Source organism: Tursiops truncatus, chromosome 19 (genome assembly GCF_011762595.2).
Source record: "Tursiops truncatus isolate mTurTru1 chromosome 19, mTurTru1.mat.Y, whole genome shotgun sequence".
NCBI lineage: Eukaryota > Metazoa > Chordata > Mammalia > Artiodactyla > Delphinidae > Tursiops > Tursiops truncatus.
Genome location: NC_047052.1, coordinates 49994850 through 50014416, shown reverse-complemented (window position 1 = coordinate 50014416; position 19567 = coordinate 49994850). Strand labels below are relative to the sequence as shown.

Genomic DNA, 19567 nt, shown 5'->3' with positions numbered 1-19567 from the left:
CAACCAAAATGAAACGTGTTTAGCTATTAAGTAAAAGGCACTCGATGAATTTATTTCCCCTAAACCATGAACATATATAAACCACATTTCACAGTTTTCAGGAAAAGGAAAAGACAATAATATAACTTAGAGGAAGTTATTTCTAAATCATTAAATCTATTAATATCTGAATAAGCTACAGCAAGAAACAAAACCAGTTTTTTAAATTTACCCAAAGGTCATGTTTAAATACAAGGGCATTTTTCCCCCTTCTTTTGACTGATATGTTAAGATAAAGAAAATAAACAAGTCCTGTTGAGATTATTTTTCCACAGTTTTCGATGTGAAACTTTATCTGAATTTAAGGACAAAAGAAAAGGTTACAGCCCAAGTGACCTCCCATTCAGACTTAGACAATGAGACGGTGATTCACTCAGTGGAATTATCAATGTTGCTCTGAGGCCTCTAAGTTGTGTTCCAGTAAGTTGAGGTATTAGAAATGGCTAAGTTTTAATGCACAGAACACGACCTTTCGGGAGAAGCTTTGTGATCAGGGCCAAGAAGACAACTTCTAAATTGCACATGTTTTCTTCTGAACATAGAAAGTTGGAGAAGAAATTTCAAAAGGATTTTCATTTGATAAACCTCTTGCTGTTGTCTGGCAGCCTGAATATTGAAATAACGCTCACAGAGCAACGTGTGTCTCTGCTGCCATTCAAAGGATGCAGTCACCCGAGGAAAAGTCAAATCTAAAAGATAAGACAGGTGCAGCTGAACATGCAATCAACTGACCGAATGGAGCCCTGCAGTCAAAACTGAGCGTGAAAACCTATGAAGACCAGTCAAACGTGGCTCAAATATGAGGAAGTCACGCCTGCCCTGTGCACATGCGTTATACAAGCAACAGCCCCATGCTTCAGTTCTAATAAAGCATCTAGTTGCTAGAAGTTCAAAGGACACCTAGAGTAAACCAAATGTGGTTACTACGGATAAAGAAATGAAGAGATGACTTATGTCCAAATGGAAATGTTCCAATACCTGGACTTACAAAACAGAATAAAAAAAATTTTTTTAAGGGACAAGATGCACAGATGATCCATCATTCCAAGCCCACATTTGAACAGATGCACATATGAAATACAACAGTGTGAAAAACAAAACTACCAAACCCAAATTCTAACCTCTCACGTAATGGGCCCTTCATTTAAAAAACAAGTAGATCATCTGTGACTATTGCACGGTTATCCAACATTTGTTAAGCTTTTCCAGGGTACAGGGAGCCATGTCTGAAAGGTCACAGACACTGAAACAGAATTTAACTTATCCTTTCACCTCTGCAAAGATTTGGCAGTGTAATCAAATGAGGCTGGATATGCCTCGTTTGGCTTAATACTACAGTGATTTTGTCTAGTTAACCATGGCAACATGGTCAAAGTGCCTGTGTGCAAGAAAGAGACAGAGACAGACCAAGATCAGGTGTGCTCTTCTTAAAGACAAAACACAAGCTGTAGTCTGGTATTTCTAACAACAAAAAAAAGACTCTGTTACAGATATTCACCAACTTGTTAAGTTTTCAGAAGAAAACATTTGCAATAAAATGTATAGAAGCTATGTGCAAAAATTCTGGAAGGAAGACAAAACACCAATGATAAAACCTGGTCTTGGGAAAAATATGCCCAAAGAAGAAACCAAAAGGCAGCAACTCACAAGCAGCCAGCGCAGATTCAACAGACTGGATCTGCCTACCGACACACTCAGCATACTAAGGCAATACACTAATAAGGCATGTACACTAAGGCAATATAAGACTTCAATCTACTAGGGCAATATATTAAAACTAAAGAATGAAACAGCTTCAAAACTTACTTGGGAAAAAGCTCAGATTTGAGATTCTAATGCGCCAGTTTACCTAGTATACATACAACTAGTGCTTTAATTTGCTGAATTCCTGAAGCAGACTTTACATTCTCTATGAAACTTACAGCATCAAATTGCGTGAAAAACGACTCAGGTTTCTTTTCTATATTCTCAGTGTCCACTTTCACATCCACCATGGGGTTGAGATTCTGTGCGCGCTCCAAAGAGGCTTCGGCCCTGTTTCGGCCAACAGACCCAGTACGGATCAGGAACTGGGCTCCGGGGTCTTCTGGAGATACCTAGGAATAATAATTTTTTTTTTAAATACTTGAATTTCGAGGGAAAAACAAATGAACTTTTCCACTTTAAAGAATAACTAAAACATCTACCATCTAATTGTAGTACTACTGTTGCTATAGGAGTCTGCCCAGCACAGACTCCCTATCCTCTTTCCTTCTAAGGCTTTAAAATAGACATTGAACTTTTTTTTTTAAACTGGGCACTGATGGTTAAAGAGCACCCCCTTGTGTTTATAATGAAAATTCACTCTAAACAAAAGAAGTCCATGGTTTCTTAAGTAAATGTTTAACTGCTAACAAAATGACATAATCATCAGTGCTAAGAGTTGACCAAATCCCTACCATGTGCCCAATTCTAAGCAATCAGAGAGAGACATAAGTAATTTAAAGGATGTAGTCCCTGCCTACAAGTGGTTTAAAATCAGACCAACACAAAAATTAGACACAGTTAAGAATGTTTGAAACGAACTCTTAAATTCAGTTAAAACTCAGAAAGGAGGACAGCTGAGCAGAGGTTGGAGAAGAGGGATAATTTCACTCATAAGGCTGGACGTCAGCAGAAGAGAGCCTCAAAGACAGATAACATAGTCACCTGACAGCCACCAGTAGGATTACAGATTCCACTGTTCAAAATGCATTTCTTCACACATCAAACATCTAATTTAATCATGAATCTCCATGATGACCCCGCCACCTTCACCAAGACTGGGTTCAACAGAAGTAATCCTCCTCTCCTGCCAACTATCCACAGTATACACTCTCCCTTACTATCTTTCCTCCAAGCAAATGAGCTGGTCCTCCTCCCGTTCAAGGCCAGCCCTCTAACAGTACGCTTGACCCATCCCATCCCATCCCAGGGATCTCACCACACACAGCGAGATCGTACATCATAGTGGTTAAAAGCCATGCTCTGGGATAATTCAGGTTGGATTCACAGCCATGATTTGAATCCTGGCTCAACCACCTAAATGTGTGACCTTGAGTGAGTATGAGGGAATCACATGTAAAACGAGGACGTTACTAAAAGCGACGCACTGCTAATCACTCCACCAGGGGAGTCAGTACTACCTGTGCCCCACTCCTTGGCCTCACAGCTCCCGGCTCTCCTTCTCCCTCGCTGGACATTCCAGTTTCTATATGGGCCCTCTTAGGTGCAGCTGTTCTCAGGATTCCACCTCGGAATCATTCATCTTTTCACTCTATATAGCTCCATAAACCAACTCCATGCCTTATAGTTTCTACCAAAATCTGCTGTTATTTCTCAAATTGCTCTTACTGGTACAGATTGCTTCCTGATCCATCTGAGTCTTATATTAAACTGCCCACCAGAAAGTTCCTCCTGGAGATCCCATGGGCCAATCATAATCCAATTCCTATGTTTGTTGTTTCTGTTAACAGAGACATCTCTGACACATCCAGTCACCAGAGCCAGAAACCTGGTCTTCCTATCCTCTACACTTCCTTGATAGCAGCCACCAGGTGACGTGGCTAAGCGCATGGCCTCTGCCAGGAGTCAGACCGCCTGGGTCCTGGTAGTACCACTAACTGCTGTGACCTTGGGCGGGCCAATACTTCACTTCCTTTTCCTCCGTTTTCTTATGTGTAAAGCAGGAATGATAATCCCTACATCTCAGAGTTGTTTTGAGGCCTAAGTGAGATACTACAACTACAGCTCCTAGAACAGCGTCCAGCACTTACAGTAAGTGTCAACTGTTGTACTTCCTCCTTGCTTTCCCATATAGAATCCTACTGACTATACCACCGAAGCATCTCTCACCTCTCGGTGATTCTCGCCATCTCTATCCCCACTGTCATTCCACAGACCCTTTTCATCTCTCACTTAAACTATTAAAGCAGCCTTCTAAGTAGTCTTCTGCCCCATATCTTGTGCCAACCACAGTCTACACAGTATTAGTGATCTACAGAAAGCCCAAAGCTGAAGTCAACCCTCGCCCATCTGAAACTCTTCAATGACTCCTCACCACCTAGAGAATTAAGTAAGTTTACAGCAGAGCTTACCAGCTGGCCCTTCATGACTTGGACCTCACCTGCAATCTGCAACCCCCCCAGCACCACGGGCTTCACACTCTAAAAACACCAAACTGTTATATTCGATTTCTACCATGCTGTCTTGTGCTAATGTCCCCTGCCTAAAACACAGCTCCTCAAACCCTGAAAAACCTCTGCTTGTTTTTTAAGACTCAGCTCAGCACTCCAGGAAGTCTCTCTCATGTCTGCATGCCACAACCTGAGTCAGGTAGCGTGCTCTGATTTCTGGAAAAAAATTGAGGATGGGAAGCAAATCTTGTGCATTTTTCTATCGCCAGTACCTAGTCTACTTCAGGGTAGGCAGCAGGTGCTCTTGGATGCTTGCTGACATAAACGAAATGAAAAACTCTAAGGGGCAGGAATTAACATCTTCAATTTATAGATGAACAAGCTAAGTCTCTGTGAGGTTAATTCCCTTTCCCAGCTTCAGAAGGTGTGATTTGAGCCCAAGCCTTCATGATTCCAAAGCTTCTGCAAAATGCAGCACCATCTTCCTGGGACGTTCCTAGTCAGGGACAAAAGAACAAGCAAACTACAAAAGGCAGAACCACCAGAGAGTGTTCACGAACTATGAAATTTATGAGATGGGAGTTAGGCTGGGTAAGTTGACTGGGACCAGGTTATACGAAGCCAGTGGTTCTCAACCCTCCCTGACTTATAGACTCACCTGGAGAACTTTTATTTTTAAATAACTCCCCAAATATTCTAAAGCACAGATGGGATTGAGAACCACCATGTCAGGCTTTGAAAACCAGTCAGAGGAGTCAGGCCTTACAGCGGAAGGCAAGTAGAAGGCACTATCAGTCTTTAAACTGAAGAGGCAACGGTTGACTCCAACTCTGGGTGGCATTCGTGCCAGTGCCGAGGCAGTGAGAGAACCACATCACATGGCCTCGGTGTTCTCTCATCCCCATTTTCAGATTTCCCAACCAAATGAGGAAACTACCATCCCATTGTGGTTTCGTTTTTCCACACCAACGGCCTCCAGGTTTTGGAACCATCCTTCCTTGGGTCTCCACTCTTACCCTCTCTACCCAGGCAAACAAATTCTTCCCCTGGATGGGATGTTCCTGCCACTAGGGGGCACTGTGGCTGGTGGGCGGGGGGATGTCAAAGCTGGGAGGGTTCAGTTAATTATCTGGCAGCTTGCTTGGAGGGATTTTCTTTCCTTAGAAAGTTTTGAATTCAAGTCAAAAATCAATTTGTGACTGTGATATTAAGTGAGCCAACCTATGTGTCTCTTCGTATTGTAGGAGAATTAAGACAACAAAAATTCTAGATATTATTTTCTCCTGAAACTCCAAACAGGAGAGCTTTTAAAAATTTCATTAACATTTACTTTTGTCTACAGAGCCTATACCTCGCACTGTGTGTGCTAGTTACTTAGCATGAGACAGGACCCCTGTTCATTGCCTAAAAGGAAAAAAAGACACAAATAATATGCGACAATACAATTTTTGAAATATTTTAACTGAAAAAATACATGATTTCTGGAATTTGCTTTAAAAAACTGTCCCAAAAAATACAGGGGAAAAGAGAAATAAAAAGATCAACAAAACATTGGTATCTGTAGAAGCCAAGTAGGTGAGGTGTCAAATATTATTCTACTTCTGTATATATTTGAAATTTTCTATAAAAGAAAACCAAAATGTCATTGAGGCATGAGAATGTAGACAAAGCAGCAGTTATTTTCACCTTGGAGAAAAGATAGGTCAGAGAAAGCTACATAGGGGTTGGGCACTATGGTTCTATTATCAATTAAATAATATTTTATCATATAATTAACTATTGGATGCTTATTACACGCAGGCATTACATTAAGTGGTCCATATACATTCTCTCTGATCCAACATTTCCCAAGGTAATGCCTGTGAAGCATCTCCATCAAGATCTCCTGAGACACCTCTGTTTTTCTTCTGAGATACCTTTTAAATGTATATATTCCTGAGCCTTACCTCAGGCTTTGTAAAGTAGAATCATTAGGGGTGAAAGCTACACCAAAACAAAGCCCCAAGGCAATTCTGTATTTTAAATGAGTGATTCAGGTGATTTAAAGGTACAAATTGGAAGAGCACTCCTCTACTCCTCACAATCACCCTCCAAGGGAGATGCTAACTCCACTTTACAGACGGGAAAGGTCATCACCCGTAGGATATGGTGGAGCTGAATTCAAACCCGGTGCTGGCGCTGTCAGTCTCCAAGGGCTACAGTGCCACTGACGCCAGCCCTCCTCTTTCACAGCCCAGAAGGGGCAAGTAGGAAGGCACGAAATCTCCACGTGTTTATACCAAAGAGGGGAGATGGCGAAGGAGAGTGATAAGGCGGCATCTCACCTGCTCGTGATCCAGCATGGTCAGTCCTTTCACTCCGGCCAGGATGAGATTCTTGGCGATTTCAGCCCCGAGGCCCTTCATGCCAACAAGAAGCACCCGGGAGGCCCGCAGCCTACAAGGCAGATATTGTCAACAGGATGAAAGAGGACAGTGGAAGCTCTCCGAGTTATTGAAGAACAAAACAAGACAAAAATAGGGAAATGATCTTGGATTTCATTAACTGCACTTAAGCATCCAGGCCTCAAATCTTGAAAAAGAGACAGGCTCCAATCTATCCTGCTGAGAACAATTCATTCAACAAATATTTATTGAGCACCTACTATGCCAGGCCCCCCTCCAAGGTGTGGAAATACAGCAGTGAATAAACAGACACAATTCCTGCCCTCAGAGCTTGTATTTTGTAGAGACAGACAAACAAATAGAGATATATAATATCTCAAAAAGTGAAGAAAATCAAGCATGGTATGGATCAGGAATGATGGAGGATGTGAGTTTAGTCAGACTGATCGTGAAGGCCTTTCCACAGAGGTGCTGAGCAAAAATCAAAATGAAATGAAGGACATATATACAGATACTTGGGAGAAGAACATTCCAGGTAGAGAAAAAAGCAGGTGCAAAAGCCCTGAAGCAGAGGAGTGCTTGGCATATTCCAGGAGCAGGAAGGCAGATAGAGCAGTTGAAGAGCAAAGGGAAGAGTGAGCAAAGGGAAGAATGGGGGACTTCCCTGGTGGTCCAGTGGTTAAGACTTCACCTTCCAATGCAGGGGGTGCAGGGTTTGATCCCTGGTCAGGGAACTAAGATCCCACATGCCTCCCCGTCAAAACACCAAAACATAAAACAGAAGCGATAATATAACAAATTCAATAAAGACTTTTAAAATGGTCCACATCAAAAAAATCTTAAAAAAAGGTAAGAATGGTAGATGAAGCTGTAGACAGAGTCAGGGGCCACATCATGAAGGCTCTTACAGGCACTGTCAGGACTCTGGATTTTATTCTAAACATGATGGAGAGCCATTGGGGGGGGTTATGGTTGGAAGGGGAAGAGTGTCACAGTTAAGGTGAGAGAGGATGATGGCTTGAACTAGTGTGACAGCAGAAGACAAGGGGAGAAGGGGTACTATTTAAGCTACAACACACAAGGTGGCATGAAAGAGGGCGCATCTGGGAAGTGTTTAGCTCATTCTGAGCATGTAGAGTGACAAAAGATGAGGCTTAAAAAAAAAAATGGTAGGGCTTCCCCGATGGCGCAGTGGTTGGGTATCCGCCTGCCAATGCAGGGGACACGGGTTCAAGCCCTGGTCCGAGAAGATCCCACATGCCGTGGAGCAACTAAGCCCGTGCATCATAACTACTGAACCTGCACTGTAGAGCCCACGTGCCACAACTACTGAAGCCCGCGCACCTAGAGCCCACGCTCTGCAACAAGAGAAGCCACCGCAATGAAAAGCCCGTACACTGCAATGAAGAGCAGCCCACGCACAGCAACTAGAGAAAGCCCACACACAGCAAGGAAGACCCAATGCAGCCAAAAATAAATAAATTAAAAAAAAAAAAAAAAGGTAGTCAGAGAAGTCTGGACTTAATTCTGAGGTCAGCAGAAGGCAGTATAGGTCCACAATACCTTATTTGAAATCCCTTGAACCAGAAGTGTTTCAGAATCAGAATTTTTCATATTTGAAAAAGGAAATAAAGGGAATTTCCTTGGGGTTCAGTGGTTAGGACTCCGTGCTTTCACTGCTGAGGGCCTGGATTCAATCCCTGGTTGGGGAACTAAGATCCCACAAGCCGCCCAGTAGGCCAAAAAAAGGAAATAAAGAGTTTGCATCATATATCATGAAAAACCCCATCAGGATCTTAGGCAGCACCCTGTAATCAAACTCATTAATATTTTTGCAGCAAATGTATGATTATTCACACTGAAAAGCATTAGTAAGAACTAAGAACGGTCTCACCTAAATTCAAGTTCTGCTGACCAATGAGTTTGCTCTTAATTTATGAAATGAGTTCATTCTCATCAAGTACCACTACTAAGGAGAACATGCAGAAACTCTTTTCCAAAAATGGTTCTAATAATTATGGACACTTGCATGTCATCAGGCTAGAAGTCTTTAATGGTAATGATGGCTGATAAAATCGAGTCCTGCACTGATTCTTTTTTTTTTTTTTTTTAAATTTTTGGCTGTGTTGGGTCTTCGTTGCTGTGCGCGGGCTTTCTCTAGTTGCAGTGAGCAGGGGCTACTCTTCGTTGAGGTGCGCGGGCTTCTCTGATTCTTGATGCTGGCAGATCTGGGATTTCCTTCAGTGATATGACCAAAGGGTAAAATGGCGGGGGGGAGGGGGGAGGGAGAGAACATTGACATAGGCATATGTCTGGGGCTCAGCTTCTCCATTATTGCTTTTTTCTACACGGCCCTTCCACTGCCAACCATAGCCTAGGTGACAGGAGCCTTTCAAGTGACAATTCCACTTCACCAGAATAATTGGGCAGAGGGCTTACGGCATACAAGCAAGGTAAATAACAGAGATGATCTGGTAGTAGTGGAAGGTAAGGCAGGGAAAATGGGAGGGAGCCAAGACTGAATGGGTTTAAATGCCAGCTTAATGGGTTTTTTTTCCTCTGTCAGATTTTTTGAACATCAGAATCAAACCCATCACTGAGCCCTTTTGTAATTAAGGCAGTGGGGATTGAAGAGATGTTCAAGTAACTTTCATGGAGCACCTGTTCTATGATGGGGAGGATGCCAGGTGGTTTTGCATACATGTTTGACCAGGTCGTCGAGGAGATTAAATCATGAAGTCAGAATTGGTATCTCCATTTTACAAATGAATAGACTGAAGGTCAGAGAGGTCGTCCAGTTTGCCTGGGTCACCCAGTTAGGAAGTGGCAGAGCCAGAAGTCAAGTCCAAGTCTTCACACCCGGAGGGCGTTAGTGATGGGCCATGCTCGTTGCTGAAGGAGCAGCAAGGAAAACAGTGCCCAAGGAGAAGTTAGTGGGTTTGGAGATGAGGGGGCCATCGGTAACGTCTGAGGGTACAGATTTCCCAGAAGTGAGTGGGGACGGTCTAGCTGTATCCTTGAGGTAGATACAGCAGCCAAACAGGAAAAGACTGTCACTCAGACTGAGAGGGACCGTGGAACCTGGAGTTCCAGGCGCAGCAGTGTTAGGACCAGGTGAAGGGAGGGCTCGCAGGCTAACAGTGAGAGCAGAGACCTGGAAGGTACAGCTAAATGCACGGCTGCTCAGCCTTTCTAATGTCAAAGGTTTGGTATGTGCACGATGTTCTCTTTGGAAACATTGCATATTTATTATATGTGCTGATTCTCAAGGGATTGGAGCGACTCTGGAAGGGTGCGTGGCTTCCTTCCTCCTCCCCTCTGCTGGTGTAATGCTATCAATCTGTGATAAGAAACCTGCTCATTGCTAGCATCTCTGTTATTTACCTTGCTTGTATGCCGTAAGCCCTCTGCCCAATTATTCTGGTGAAGTGGAATTGTCACTTGAAAGGCTCCTGTCACCTAGGCTAGGGTTGGCAGTGGAAGGGCCGTGTAGAAAAAAGCAATAACGGAGAAGCTGAGCCCCAGACATATGCCTGTGTCAATGTTCTCTCCCTCCTCTCTGCCACCATTTTACCCTTTGGTCATATCACTGAAGGAAATCCCAAATCTGCTAGCATCAAGATCAGTGCAGAGGGCTTCCCTGGTGGCGCAGTGGTCGAGAATCCGCCTGTCAATGCAGGGGACACGGGTTTGAGTCCTGGTCTGGGAAGATCCCACATGCCGTGGAGCAACTGGGCCCGTGAGCCACAACTACTGAGCCTGCGCTCTGGAGCCTGTGCTCCGCAACAAGAGAGGCCGCAATAGTGAGAGGCCCATGCACCACGATGAAGAGTGGCCCCCGCTCGCCGCAACTAGAAAAAGCCCTCGCACAGAAACGAAGACCCAACACAGCCATAAATAAATAAATAAAAATCAGTGCAGGAACAAGAGAAGCTATTCATTCATTCATTCATTTTTAGCTGCGTTGGGTCTTCGCTGCTGTGCACAGGCTTTCTCTAGTTGCAGCGAGCGGGGGCTACTCTTCATTGCGGTGCGTGGGCTTCTCATTGTGGTGGCTTCTGTTGTTGCAGAGCACGGGCTCTAGGCTTCAGTAGTTGTGGTGCACAGGCTCAGTAGTTGTGGTGCATGAGCTCAGTAGTTGTGGCTCATGGGCTCTAGAGTGCAGGCTCAGTAGTTGTGGCGCACGGGCTTAGTTGCTCCACGGCATGTGGGATCTTCTTGGACCTGGGCTCGAACCCATGTCCCCTGCATTGGCAGGAGGATTCTTAACCCCTGCACCACCAGGGAAGTCCCCCACCTGCAGACTTTAAATCACAACATTCCACACACCTGAAACACACCCTGTCTTCCTCTCTCTGCCTAGTCAAGCCTTTCCTCCAAACCGCAAACCCCAACTCGAATGCCATTTCCTCAAAAAGTCCTTATCATGGCACTCAGGCGAGTACCCTCTAAACTCTTCCAGTAACTGCTCCACAAAAATGCCTCTGACATAAATCACATGCAGCCCGTGGCCTCTCTAGGATCCCTCCATCCTAGAGAGCTCCATAGACTCTGACTGCTCGGGAGGGTTTTGGGGTTTTGTTTGTTTGTTTTGTTTTGTCTTTGTGGCCATGCCTTGTAGCATGCTTGATCTTAGTTCCCCGACCAGGTATCGAACCCATGCCCTCTGCAGTGGAAGCTTGGAGGCTTAACCACTGGACCGCCAGCGAAGTCCCTTGGGAAGTTTTTTAATTCAACTGCCAACAACACTGAATATCATGTTTATGTTTTTAATCCTTAACCATTCTAGGGGCCCTGAGATTACTGCTTATTTATGGCTCAATTACATGAAAAGCACTTAAAATAGTACCTGGCACATAGTCAGCATTGAATGAATGTTAGCTATCATTACTCAGGCTCTAATGCAGCAATTCCCTTCTTGGAATCAATCCTGCAGAAATACTCACGTGGGCACAAAAATCATGTACAATGCTATTCACAGCAGCGTCCTCCACCACTTCCCTCCATTTTCACAGCCACACAGCCCTACTCTGAGTCACCACTTCTCACTTATAAAACCACAAGAGTGGGCTTCCCTGGTGGCGCAGTGGTTGAGAATCTGCCTGCTAATGCAGGGGACACGGGTTCGAGCCCTGGTCTGGGAAGATCCCACATGCTGCGGAGCAACTGGGCCCGTGAGCCACAACTACCGAGCCTGCGCATCTGGAGCTTGTGCTCTGCAACAAGAGAGGCTGCAATAGTGAAAGGCCTGTGCACCGCGATGAAGAGTGGCCCCCGCTCGCCACAACTAGAGAAAGCCCTCGCACAGAAACGAAGACCCAACACAGCCAAAAAGTTAAATAAATAAATAGCATTCCCTTAAAAAAAAAAAAAAATACCCACAAGAGCCTGACACCTGGCCTCCCTGCTTACATTCCTGCCTCCAACAATCCACTGTCCCCATCTCAGGTAGAGAGCTTCTAAAACTGACCACGCCACTCTCCTGCTCAGACCTTCCAATGGTTTCCATGCAAGCTCCTTACCAACAGCCCTGCATACCACTCCTGCCTGTCTCATCCTACTCTCTCCCCTGGTAACTTGCCTACAGCCAGGCTGGCCTTCCTTGATCCCAGAAAATGCCACATTTGCTCCCACCGTAGGACTCTAGCATTAGCTGTTCTCTCTGCTTCTTCCCCTAACTCTTCATATAACCCATTCTTTAGGCCTCAGCTCAACTGCCCCTCCTTGAAAAAGTCCATACTGGCCACCTAATCCAAAATAGGTCTACGTCTTTTCTATCTAGAATTTTGCTACTTGTTTATGTGTTCATTCCTCGTTCCTCCATTACAATGTAAGTAAGCTCCAGAAACCATATCTCTAGCATCTATGACTGTGCTTGGGACTTATCACACTGTTACTCCAATTACTATTGAATTAATAGATACACCAGGACTTACACCAGGACTTCCCTGGTGGTGCAGTGGTTAAGAATCCGCCTGCCAATGCAGGGGACACGGGTTTGAGACCTTGTCTGGGAAGATCCAACGCGCCGCGGAGTCACTAAGCCCGGGCGCCATAACTACTGAGCCTGAGCTCTAGAGCCCGCAAGCTGCAACTACTGAGCCTGCACGCCTTGTGCTCTGCAACAAGAGAAGTCACTGCGATGAGCAGCCCACGCTGCAACGAAGAGTAGCCCCCACTCGCTCCAACTAGAGAAAGCCCACACACAGCAATGAAGACCCAACGCAGCCAAAAACAAATAAATAAAATAAATTTATTTTAAAAAAATACACCAAAAGAAACCCAAATGTCCATCGGCAGAATTACATAAAGCTGGTACGTAATAAAACAACAGCTAGTGCTCTCTTCAGCAGCACATATACTAAAACTGGAATGATACAGAGAAGATTAGCATGGCCCCTGCGCATGGATGACACGCAAATTTGTGAAGCGTTCCATATTTTTTGTAAAACAATTATACTCCAATAAAGATGTTAAAAAAAAAAAAAGATGATCAAAACAACAGCTAGGGCTTCCCTGGTGGCACAGTGGTTGAGAGTCCGCCTGCCGATGCAGGGGACACGGGTTCGTGCCCCGGTCCGGGAGGATCCCACATGCCGCGGAACGGCTGGGCCAGTGAGCCATGGCCGCTGAGCCTGCACGTCCGGAGCCTGTGCTCCGCAATGGGAGAGGCCACAACAGTGAGAGGCCCAAGTACCGCAAAAAAAAACAAAACAAAACAACAGCTAACGGGACTTCCCTGGTGGCACAGTGGTTAAGAATCTGCCTGCCAATGCAGGGGACACGGGTTCAATCCCTGGTCCAGGAAGATCTCACATGCCACGCAGCACCTAAGCCTCTGTGCCACAACTACTGAGCCCGTGTGCTGCAACTACTGAAGCCTGCACGCCGAGAGCCTGTGCTCCGCACCAAGAGAAGCCACTGCAACGAGAAGCCTGCACACCACAACAAAGAGTAGCCCCCGCTCGCCACAACTAGAGAAAGACAGTGCACAGTGACGAAGACCCAACACAGCCAAAAATAAATAAAACAAAATGAATTTAAAAAATAAATAGATTAAAAAACAAACAAAAAAAACACAACAGCTAACACTCACTACGTGCCAACCACTGTTCTAAACTCTTTACGTGTATTATGTCATTTAACCCTCACGACAATCTTACGAGCTGGTACCTTGTTATCCCTATTTTGCAGCTGAGAAAACAGGCACAAAAGAAGTTAACTAGCTTACACAGCTGGTTACACAGCTAGAAAGTGGCTAATATAACCAGCTAGTAGAGAAGGGCAACAATAGGGTAGAGTGATTGAGATGGTGTGCTCTGAGGCCACACTGCCATGGTGCACACCTACTATGGAAAACTAGGCAACCATTAAACAGAATAAAATAACACCAGTCAACGCTTAGGATACAGCTACTGAATGCCCAAGCACTGTTCTAAGCAACTTACATGTACTAACTCTGCAAGGCAGATAGTACTATTAGTCTTAACTTTACAGATAAAGGAAGCTGAGTGTGGTAGACAAAATAATGCCCCCCGCACCACGTCTACGCTCCTCATCCCTGGGGTCTGTGAATAAATTACATTACACCACAAAAGGAATTTTGCTGATGTGATCAAATGAAGGGTTTTGAGATGGGGGTATTATCCTGGATTTTCCAGGTGGGTTCAAGCAATCACAAAGGCCCTTATGCGAGGGAGGCGGAAGGGTCAGAGTTAGAGGAGGAGATGCGATGACAAGCAGAGGACTTGCTCACAGAAGAGACTTGAAGATGCTTTGGAGATGAAGAAAGGGGCCACAAGACAAGGAATGCAGGTGGCTTCTAGGCACTAGGAAAATCAAGCAAACAAATTCTTCCCTAGAGCCTCCACAGGGAGTACAACCCTCCCAACACCCTGATTCTCCTTTAGCCCAGGGAAACATTCCAGACTTCTGAACTCCAGAATTTGTGCTGTCATAAGCCACTAAATTTGTGGTAACTGCTACAGCTGCCAATAGGAAACTAACACTGAGGCTCACAGTTCTTAGGGACCTTGCTGAAGACCACACAGCTACCAAACAGCAAAGCAGATAGCAACTCAGGTGATACTGCTCCAGAGTCTATGCTCTTAAAGTGCTATGTTTCTCAGGATCACAAATAAATATAAAATTACACTGTGACATACTGGGTGTAGAGTCTATTGGTAACAACAGTGACAGTAGGGACTTCCCTGGTGGCGCAGTGGTTAAGAATCCGCCTGCCAATGCAGGGGACACGGGTTCGAGCCCTGGTCCTGGAAGATCCGACGTGCCACGGAGCAACTAAGCCCGTGAGCCACAACTACTGAGCCTGCGCTCTAGAGCCCACGAGCCACAACTACTGAGCCCGTGTGCCACAACTACTGAAGCCCACACTCCTAGAGCCCGTGCTCCACAACAAGAGAAGCCACCGCAATGAGAAGCCCGCGCACCGCAACGAAGAGTAGCCCCCGCTCCCCGCAACTAGAGAAAGTCTGCGTGCAGCAATGAAGACCCAATGCAGCCAAAAATAAAATAAATTTTAAAAAACAAAAAACAGTGACAGTAATTACCAACCACAGAGGGCTCACTAAGTTCCAGGCACTGAGCTAGGTACGATACATACAGTGCCTCACTGAAACCTTGATTATGGTTCTTCACTGTTTTTCTCTCAGAAAAAAAGCACACATCCTAAATGTTGCATACAATTTCTCTCCCTAAAAGGCCAAGTGGCTCCACAGGCCCCCAAGTAGGCCATCACGTTTCCATAGGAAAGGATCCATGTCTGCCTTGAGAAACGAAAAAACTGAGGTTCAGAAAAGGTGTCCAAGCTCTCACAGCTAACGGGTGCCCAGAGCTGGGATCCCAAATTCAATTCTAATCAGGATCTGTGATTTTTTTTTTTTCCCTCTCTCAATGTCTCCCCCATGCTGCCTTGCATATAGTAGGTTCTAAATAAATACTTGATGATTTACTCTCCTCTCTACTTCTGCTGCCATGGGAATACCTTTTCAATTTCTGGGAAGGAAGGAACCAGTCTTCACACCACAATCTGAATTCACAATACATACTGCAAGGTAAGTCAAGACAATGAATTCCACTCATGATGAAAAATTCTGAAGACGACCAAATTCATATTCAAACCACATTTATTGAGAGTCTAATGCGTGAGAGTGAGTCATGCAAAAATCTTGTATAAGATGATTTCAAGTAGGGCGAGCACAATGTCCCCGAGGCCAGAGAGAGCTTTAGCATATCTGAGGAACATAAAGATACAAGCAGCTTGAATGGAGTGAGCCAGGGAGATGCAGGCAAGGTCGGACAAAGCAGGGCAGGAAAGGCAATGGATTTTTACAGATCTGAGTATACAGGAAATCACTGGAAGGCTTTAAGCAGGACTGCTGTGATCTGTTTTTTAAATTTAAATCAGTTTGGCTGCTGTGTGGAGGATGGATTATAAAGAGTCACACGTGGAACAGGGGAGACCAGGGAGGAACCGTTGAGGTGACCTGAGATGATGCGGGTAGCTTGGACTAAGAAGGGAGGATGAGACAGAGCTTGAAGCAGAGCCTAGAGGAATTCCCTATAGACTGGATGTAGACAGAAAGGACAGAGGCTCCTAGGTTTCTGGTCACTGTGACCAGGAAAATGATGGGGCCACTTGGAAGATCTGACCATTTTCTCCTTCTAAAAATACTCTCCGCTTAACTAACAGTACAGTCCTTTTCACTTAAATCTACAATCCTGCCCATCCAACTGCCCATTCATTATACTTACTTAAATGTCCTGACAGAATCCAAGACAGACCTTAAGACTGTTCCTCACCTCGATCTGCCTGGGCAAATCTGCTCCTCCTACAGTCTTCCTTGTCCTTTTGGAGTTTCCACTCATCCCACTGACGCCTGCTTTATCTCATTTATCTCAACCTATTTCCTATTTAGTTTCCCTTATTTTGTGGCTGGTGATTTACACTTGTCAAATAATGGTAGCTATAACTTACTGAATGCTTTCTGTGCGTAGACTCTATTCATGCATAATCTCATTTCTTTCTCAATAATCTTATGACGTAGATTCTGTTATTCCCATTTGATAAGTGAGAAAACTGAAGCACAGAGAAGTTAAGAAATGTATCCAAGGTTAGATAACTATGAAGTTCTGGAGCTGAGATTCAAACTCAACTATTAACCACTAAAAAATTGATCCTTATATGAAACAACCAGGATTGGCCTCCACTACACGCTCAGTCACTTTCATGGTAAGTAGGTGCCTATGGAACCAACTGAAGCGCTGTCTGAACAGCAGCAGTGTAGGGTAATGAGTGCTTGAAAACAGGGAAGTTTTTGGAGCCCCCTCCCTGTAAAGTCAAAACTTCAGTTGAGGGCTCCCCTGGTGGCACAGTGGTTGAGAATCTGCCTGCTAATGCAGGGAACACGGGTTCGAGCCCTGGTCTGGGAGGATTCCACATGCCGCGGAGCAACTAGGCCCGTGAGCCACAACTACTGAGCCTGCGCGTCTGGAGCTTGTGCTCTGCAACAAGAGAGGCCGCGATAGTGAGAGGCTCGCGCACCGCGATGAAGAGTGGCCCCCGCTCGCCACAACTAGAGAAAGCCCTCGCACAGAAACGAAGACCCAACACAGCAAAAATAAATAAATAAATTACTAAACTCCTACCCCCAACATCTTAAAAAAAAAAAAAAAAAAACTTCAGTTGAGTCCTTAAAGATTTAGTCACACTCACCCCTCCTTTTTTGCAGATGTGGAACCTAAGGCCAAGAAACTGTTGTGACTCACCCAGGGTCAGAGAGCTAGTTAGCAGAGCTGGGAATTGAACCCAGGCTTCTGGACTTCCTAGGTCTTTGCAGTGTACAATCATTTCATCCACTCAACAAATATCTGAATGTCTACATACTTGCAGGCACTGGGAATTTAATAGAGACCAATCAAAACCCACATCTTAATTACTGGACATTTATAAAGTGCTTGCCCTCATGGAGCTTATCCTCTACTTCTCCCTTCTCAGTCACCCTCCTTCCTCACTCTTAGATAGGGGATAAATGACTGCTGAGTGGAAGGAGAAAAATTAGACATGCCTTTGTTGTGAAAGTCGGTGCAAAAACTGAAGCACAGTCTGAGAACATACAGGGCTGCCAGCTTCAACACTCTCCTTTATGTTCATCTGATTGAAAGAATGAGCCTCCCATTGTGGCTAATGAGCTACTGTGGAAATAGCAGTGAACCTGAAGTTAGTCACTTAGATTCAAGTCCTCCTTCTTCTATGTACTTGGTGTGTGACCTTGGGAGAGGTGGCTCCCTTCCCTGAACCTCATCCACAAAATGGGCTCGGCGCCACAGCAAGAGATGCAAACTCACGTGCTTACAGGGGCCAGGCAATTCTATCAATGAGTGAAGCAGAGCTGCTGGAGACGACGGCCAAGTAGAGAGCCCAGGCTCTGTGTAAAAGAGCCTCGGGACTTCCCTGGCGGTCAAGTGGTTAAGACTCTGCGCTTCCAATGCAGGTGACGCAGGTTCGATCCCTGGTTGGGGAACTAAGATCCCACATCCTCGCGGTGCGGCCGAATAAGAGAGGCGGCCACTGCTTAGCTCCAACCAATGTGGAGATGTCTGACCTTACTATTTTTCAAAAGACAGAAATCAGAAACTGTGAAATCTCCATGTGTGGGGAGGGTGGGGTTGGTTGGGAGGAAGACAGACACATCTTCCCAACTTCTCATTATAAAAAATTTCAAACATACAGAAAAACAGCAAGAAGAGTTAACGTTTTGCTCTACTGGCTTTACCCATATGCCGACATCACAGCACTTCACACCTTTAGCATGCAACTCCAAAAATATGACATTCTCCTTCCTACCCACACTATTATCACATCTAGAAAATAATTCCCAAATATCATCTAACAGGACTGAATACTCAAATTTCCCCTATTGCCTAAAAGATGTATTTTAGGGAAGTTTTCTTTTTGAACCAGGATCCAGTCAGGGTTACACCTTGCATTTGGCTCCACTCTTTACTCTCTTAATCTAGAACAGTCCCTTCTCTTGTTTTTTCCATGACATTGACTTCTGGAAGAGAACCAGGGCAGTCGTCTTGTAAAACGTCCCACATTCTGGACATCTCATCATTACCTCAATGGTGTCCTTTAATTTGTTCCTCTGTTCTGTGAAAACACGATATCTGGCAGGAAAACATAGAAGATGACGCACTGAGGTTCTCATTTCACTACATCAGAAGACACATTATTAAATATTTCTACGTGAAGTCGATTTTATTCCTTCTGATGCTCAAACTGCCCCAAATTTGGCCAATTCTCTAGATTTTTAAATGCTGGCAACTAATTTCAAAAAAATTAAAACACTGTATGAGAGATACACACCAGTTTTTTGGGTTTTTTTAATTTTGAGCCTTCTTTTAATTTATTTATTTTTGGCTGTGTTGGGTCTTCGTTTCTGTGCAAGGGCTTTCTCTAGTTGTGGCAAGTGGGGGCCACTCTTCATCGCGGCACGCAGGCCTCTCACTGTTGCAGTCTCTCTTGTTGCGGAGCACAGGCTCCAGACGTGCAGGCTCAGTACTTGTGGCTCACAGGCCTAGTTGCTCCGCGGCATGTCGGATCTTCCCAGACCAGGGCTCGAACCCATGTCCCCTGCATTAGCAGGCAGATTCTCAACCACTGCGCCACCAGGGAAGCCCACACACCAGTTTTTAACCTCCAGACTGTACGAGTTCCCTTGAAGACCCTTTTTATTACTATTTGTCTCCCTTCCAATTCTCTGACAACCTTGGTCCAACATTATAGAGTCAGAGGCAAAACTGTAGCCAGAATGCAGTCTGTCCATTCGCAGGCTGCTTTCTATTTCACAAGGATCCCCAGTCCCCAAAGTTCTCCTATCCCACCTGGAGTTCCCTTAGAGACAAGTCAATTTGCTTTGCGGAGCCTCCTTCCTTTCTGTACAGAGGAGGAAATCACTGCCTTTCCTT

General features: G+C 45.0%; 1 protein-coding gene and 1 non-coding gene across 7 annotated transcripts in view; one reads left to right on the top strand and one right to left on the bottom strand.

The window, feature by feature from the left end:
* Window positions 1–19567, bottom strand: part of SAE1 (SUMO1 activating enzyme subunit 1) — a 74560-nt gene that overhangs the window by 52060 nt on the left and 2933 nt on the right. For 5 of the 6 annotated variants that reach the window (XR_012328044.1, XM_073796062.1, XM_073796059.1 and 2 more), the window contains exons 2-3: window positions 6518–6629; window positions 1962–2135 (exon numbers count right to left, since the gene is read on the bottom strand). Coding sequence is in view for 5 of the 6 variants with exons in the window: in XM_073796062.1 (XP_073652163.1) it covers window positions 1962–2135; window positions 6518–6629 (286 nt within the window). In the remaining variant the exon portion in view is untranslated. Of the gene's footprint in view, window positions 1–1961; window positions 2136–6517; window positions 6630–18717; window positions 18743–19567 lie in introns of those variants that run through there. The other variant, XM_073796060.1, reaches the window with a different exon arrangement.
* On the top strand, window positions 12915–13021 carry LOC117309311 (U6 spliceosomal RNA). Its single transcript, XR_004523598.1, has one exon. It is a non-coding gene; the product is annotated as a U6 spliceosomal RNA (small nuclear RNA).